At 31.1% G+C, this 5,990-nt stretch overlaps 1 protein-coding gene across 2 annotated transcripts in view; it reads right to left on the bottom strand.

Annotated features, from left to right (window-relative positions):
* Nucleotides 1–5,990, bottom strand: part of LOC107616575 (pleiotropic drug resistance protein 1-like) — a 20,762-nt gene that overhangs the window by 5,422 nt on the left and 9,350 nt on the right. Inside the window, exons 10-16 of one of the 2 annotated variants that reach the window (XM_016318529.2) lie at nt 5,425–5,588; nt 4,829–4,932; nt 4,549–4,705; nt 4,214–4,306; nt 2,190–2,317; nt 1,369–1,701; nt 266–556 (exon numbers count right to left, since the gene is read on the bottom strand). In XM_016318529.2, coding sequence (XP_016174015.1) covers nt 266–556; nt 1,369–1,701; nt 2,190–2,317; nt 4,214–4,306; nt 4,549–4,705; nt 4,829–4,932; nt 5,425–5,588 — 1,270 coding nt within the window. The remainder of the gene's footprint in view (nt 1–265; nt 557–1,368; nt 1,702–2,189; nt 2,318–4,213; nt 4,307–4,548; nt 4,706–4,828; nt 4,933–5,424; nt 5,589–5,990) is intronic. The other variant, XM_016318530.2, reaches the window with a different exon arrangement.

Here is a 5,990-nt window from a genome sequence, read left to right as displayed (position 1 = left end):
CTATATCTTACTTTTGTAAAATTTAAGAACCCCAATGTAATAAAAAAATTTAAGGACGAAAACGTTCGAGTAAAATTTCTTAGAAACCTATTTAAGTATATACTCTAAACTCAAAAATAGACTCTCTTTAATTCATACTTTAAATTTATAAAAAAAATCTTACATAAAAAAATATATTAGATATATAATCATTTATATACTTTACGATTTTACCCAATAATTTAATCCAAGCTTTGGGAATAATCAATTTCATAAAATTCTTCACCTCATCAAAAGCTTCAAATATGTCAATGTTGGGCTGATGAATGGTGCAAAGAATTGTTCGTCCAGTATCAACGATATTTCTAATAGTCCTCATAACAATGGCGGCAGCTCTAGCATCTAAACCAGAAGTAGGCTCATCCATGAAAATTATAGATGGATTAGCCACTAATTCAACCGCTATAGTTAATCTCTTGCGTTGTTCAATTGAGAGTCCATTTATTCCAGGTAACCCAACTAGTGAGTTTCTCAACAAGTTCAATTCCACAAGCTCCATAACTTCTTCAATAAACATCTATAACCATTTGTTAGATCCAAAATTATGAGAAACCCAATTCAAAGGAAAAGATTAAGGCATGTTTGTTTAGCAGTTTTGGTTTCTTTTTTAGTAAAGTATCGTTTTTGTCCCTAACATTTGGGATAAGTCCCAAAGTTGTCCCTAACGTTTCAATCGTCCTATTTAAGTCCCTAACGTTTCAAAACTGACTCAATGTTGTCCTGCCGTTAAGGATCCGTTAACAGAATTGACGACAGAACAAAATTGAGACGATTTTGAAACGTTAGAGACTTAAATAGGACGAAGACGTTAGGGACAAAAACGATATATAAAAATAAATTTTAATTTAATTTTATCTTTCAATAATATTAATTTTTTACTGTACATAGTATTCAATTATTTTTCAATTACATCTAAATAAATTACATTAATCACATTACTTTCATTTTAAATAAATTTATTTTTTATAATTGATATTATTGAAGGATAAAATTAAAATTTATTTCTATGTATCATTTTTGTCCCCAACGTTTTTGTCCTATTTAAGTCCCTAACGTTTCAAAATCGTCTCAATTTTGTTCCACCGTCAATTCTGTTAACGGATCCCTAACGGCAGGACAACATTGAGTCAGTTTTAAAACGTTAGGAACTTAAATAGGACGATTGAAACGTTAGGGACAACTTTAAGACTTACCCTAAACGTTGGAACAAAAACGATACTTTACTTTTTTTTTTTCCTTAAAAATTTTTAAAAATTAAAATAAAACAAAAATATTTTCATAAACTAAACGGCTGAAGTCTTAAGATGCCTTGAGCTACAAGGTACTTACTTTTTTATCGTTAGAATCAATTTTCACCGATAAGCGAAGCCATGCCGAGTAAAATAAGGACTCATAAACAGTAATATGAGGAGAGTGGATATCGTTTTGCTCGCAATAACCCGAGATTCTAGCAAATGTTTCTTGCTTCTTAGGGTATCCAGAAATTTTTATGCTTCCATCAATGTATCCACCGGTTTTCCTACCAGCTAGAACATCCATTAAGGTGGTTTTTCCTGCTCCAGTTACACCCATCAAAGCTGTGAGCACACCAGGCCTAAATGCACCACTAACACCCTTTAGAAGCACTAACCTATCTTCTATTACACCTTGATCCTTCATTTCCTGCCAGTGAAGAAAATAATACAAGTGATCATCAACTCCATTCAATTATAACCTCTTGAAAAAAATTCAATAAAAAAGAACTCAAATAAAAACAGATTTAGTCCACCTATATATGTGTTTATTTATTGTCTCAAAATAATGAAGATATTGACGCAAAGACACACATATACATGGAGAGAGATAAATATAACGAAAATGTTTGATAACAAAATAAAAATTTATCAAAAACAGTCAGAATTTATTTTATTTAATATTCATTAATTATTGTAATAATTAATAAATAATAAATAAGACAAATTTTAGCCTTTTTTTTTTTTCTCCTTAACATTACTATAAACATAAAAATATGTGTTGTCTATTTAGTTATTAAAATGCTAATAAACACAAAAAGTGAACATATATATGTTATGTGTTCAATGTAATGTTAATTTCAGGGTTAGCTTTAAAACTTTGTTAAAATACAATCGCTAACTTTGAAAATGACTAACCTGTGGCATATCAACGGAATAGACAACTTCATCAAAGGTGATAGAATGTGGTTCAAATGGAAGAACCATGCCTTTTCTCCTCCTTCCGTTGCTACTATTGTTGGAAGCATTAACTCTTCTTGAACCTTCTTCAAGACAATAATACAAAGTTTGATTGATATGCATTTTGATGTATACTGTAACTATGTTATTAATCACTAATAATTAACAGGTTAATAAATATGATTTTGATTTTTAAGGTATAGGTCGAAAAAATTTTTTGTCTCTAATTTTTTTTTGTATACAAAATCGTCCTTAACGTTTAACTTAATTTTAAAATCGTATTTTTTACCAAAATTTTAATTTTTATTACCAAATTTTCCCTAACTAAAAAAAATTAAAAAATTAAAAAAGAAAAAAAAAGAAAAAAGAAAACGGGTTAAAGGGGGAAGGGAATCACGCGAGGGGGAGGGGGAGAGAAGAAGAAGGGAGAAGGAAAGGTAGGGAGTAGGGAATCACACCGCTTGATCTTTCCGTTGCTCCTTTTCCTCGCTAGCTCGCCGTTGTTCCTCGCACATCATCGCTGCTCTGCTCCTCGCCACTACTTTGAGAGAGGCGTTGGTGGAATTTGGGAACGATGCCAATGGAAGGGTGAGGGAGGCTCAATCACATGTCCTACAAGAAGAAGGGGAACTGCTACTCCTTGCCGCTTGCCGCTGTTCCTCGCCAGTCACCGCTGCTCCTCCCTAGGGTTCCACTTTTGCTTCTGATTTGTTGATTTTGTTAATTACATTGTTGATTCTTCTGTTTCTATTTTTTTGGTTGATAAATTATTTGGTTTTGTTTCTGTTTTTTGTTCCAATTCTCTTTTGCTGTTGCGGCTAGTTGAAATGAATTATTGTTGTTCTCTTCTTTCTTTGTTTCTACTCCATTATTATTTCCAATTCTGCTTATGCTTCCATTTTTTATTTCCAATTCTGCTTTTGTTTTTGCTTCATTGTTGTTGCTGAAGAAGAAAAAGAAGAAGAGATGTTTTTGTTTCACTATTGTTGCTGATGAAGGAAAAAAAAGGAAGAGATGACTTCATTGTTTTTGCTTCTAATTCATTGTTATTGCTGTCACCAATCGGCACTGCTCCTTGCCATTGCTCCTCATCGTTTGCCGATGCTTCGCGTCTTCGTTGCTGGATCTCGCCGCTGCTCCTCACATGTCATCGCAGCTCCTTGCCGCTCGCCACTGCTCTTCGTCATTCGCCGCTGCTTTCCTCTTCCTCGCTAGCTCGCCGCTACTCCCTTTCCTCGCTAGCTCGCCGCTGCTTCTCGTCGCTCACTGCTGCTCCTCGCTGCTAGGTTCCAATTCTATTTCTAATTAAGTTGATTATTCTGCTTCTATTTCTGATTTCATTAGTTAAGTTGATTATTCTGCTTCTGCTTCTTTTGTTAATTATATTGTTAGATTTGTTGTTGATTTTGTTAATCACACTGTTGTTGTTGACTCTGATTTTATTTTGATTGATTCTATTATTCTTCTGTTTCTGTTTTGCTTCTGATTCTATTCTTTTGTTTTTCTATTTTAACTTTTTTATATCTGTTAGTTGAAATTTTATCACTGCTGTTGAAATTATGTTGCTATTGTATTTTTTTTGTTTTTTTGTTTTGATGCTGCTGTGATGGAGAAGAAGAACTGGGTATTGCTGTGATAGAGAAGAAAAACCAGGTATTTTGGTGAAGAAGGAGAAAGATATTTTAGTCTAAAGGACGATTTTAAAATTAAATTAAATCTTAAGGACGATTTTGTATGAAAAAAAAAAGTTAGGGACGAAAAAAATTTTCGACCTATACCTTAGAGACTAAAATTATACTTAACCCTAATTAATATCTCAACCACATCAAAATAATTATCGAAAAGATGAAGTATTTGGTAACAAAAAATAACCAGACTTTACTTTATTTAATATTTATTAATTTTAGTAACAATTAATAAATAATAAATAAAGTAAGTTCTCACTTTTTTTTCTTTAAGAGTGACATGAAATGATAAGTCACCTATATGTGGCAATTCAACTTCTTGAGCTATATCATCATTAGTTGCATTGCCTTCTTCCTCTTCAATTATTGTTGCTCGTTGATTCTCAAATGCTGCAAAAAATATACATGTATTTTAATAAAAATATTTCGTGTGAGCAAATATGTTAGGCATATAACTATTTGATGTCAAAAAGAAATTTTTGTGCGAGAAAAAATATGTTAGGTATATAACTATTCAATTTAATTCAAGTATCTCAAGGAGTAAACTTTGAAGATACTTATAGACAATACAATTACTTTAATTGCTCAAATGAAAATATTAAATAATAACCAAATAATGTGAAGATACTCACGAGTGAGATAAGTGAGAGCCATGGTGTATAGAATGTTGAAGAGAAAAATATATCCAATCAATACCCCAACGCCAATCCAATACCAATAAGCATGCGTGAAGAATCCATGAGATTCCAGAGCTTGAACTCCTAGTGTCTTGTTGGAGTTTTGTGTAAACTATAATTGAAGAGAAAATAAATTAGGCTTTTATTATTATTATTATTATTATTATTATTATTATTATTATTATTATTATTATTATTATTATTATTTGGAGTTATATATAGCTCAAGAAATCACCTTGTGCCAACTTTTTCCGAGAAATTCATTCACCATTATTGCATTTAGACCATACGTGATAGGTGAAATCCAATACCCCCAAATCCACCAATCCTTGATGTTTTCTGTTGCATTGCCCAATTATAAGTGGGTTTCAATTTATGTACTTAACATCAAAGTTATGAAAACTAAATCGATCATTATATCGATAGTATTGGATCTAATAAAATAATATATTTATGTATAAAATATATTTTTTTAAAATAATTTTTTTTATTATTTTAAACTAGTTAATCACTAAAAAATTGTATTGAATCTATTAATTATTCTGTCAAATAATCAGTTATTTGGTTATTTTTTTAATTACTTAACTGATTTTTATTGTCAATCAATATTTTATCTAAATCAGATCAGTTTGATAATTAGTTTTCGATTGAACTGACTAGTCCGATACAGTTTGCAGAATAATCATACTTAATATACTAGTGTGTTTTATTTTATAATGAAAAAAAAAAAACTAGTGCAATAGAGCAATGTGCTACATACTAGTAGTGACTTTTTTTATTTTTTTTTGATAAATTAAATAGGAAACAAATATATATGGTAATTGGACTCACTTCTGGATAAAATGAAGCCACCCAACAGCAAAATTATAACACCTACAGTTGCCCCAAATGTGTTGGCCACAATCACGTTATTCCTAGACAAGGCAGCAACTGCTCGGAACAGTCCAGAAGCCATTTGGCTGGTTAGGAACAGCACCAGATATTGCTTGAAGAATCTGCCAAAAATAATATAATATATAAAACCTCAAACCATATAATTAATTTTGTGTGTAAATTTGTGGCAATAAAAGAAAAAAAAAGTGATAAAATAATAGAATTTTGCACAAGTGTCGGTAGATATCAGTGTTTTTTAATGGGGGTTTTTGAAACTGTTGCTATTTTTCCGGTTTGTGGCGACTGTATAAGTAGTTTCATAGTAGAGCAACGATATTCTTTAATTTGCGACGGTTTACTAAAAACTGCCGCAAATTCTCGACTTTTATAACCAGCCAAAGCCTGTCAAACCAAATCCATCTTATTTTCACAAAAACGGTAGTTTATCACAAAAGATATTATAAAAACTTATATTTTATAAATTTAATTTGGTGAATGTTATGGTGTCTAAAAATGATGTGATG

Source organism: Arachis ipaensis, chromosome B09 (genome assembly GCF_000816755.2).
Source record: "Arachis ipaensis cultivar K30076 chromosome B09, Araip1.1, whole genome shotgun sequence".
Lineage (NCBI taxonomy): Eukaryota > Viridiplantae > Streptophyta > Magnoliopsida > Fabales > Fabaceae > Arachis > Arachis ipaensis.
The sequence above is the reverse complement of the archived record's forward strand: the minus strand, read 5'-3'. Positions and strand labels throughout refer to the sequence as shown.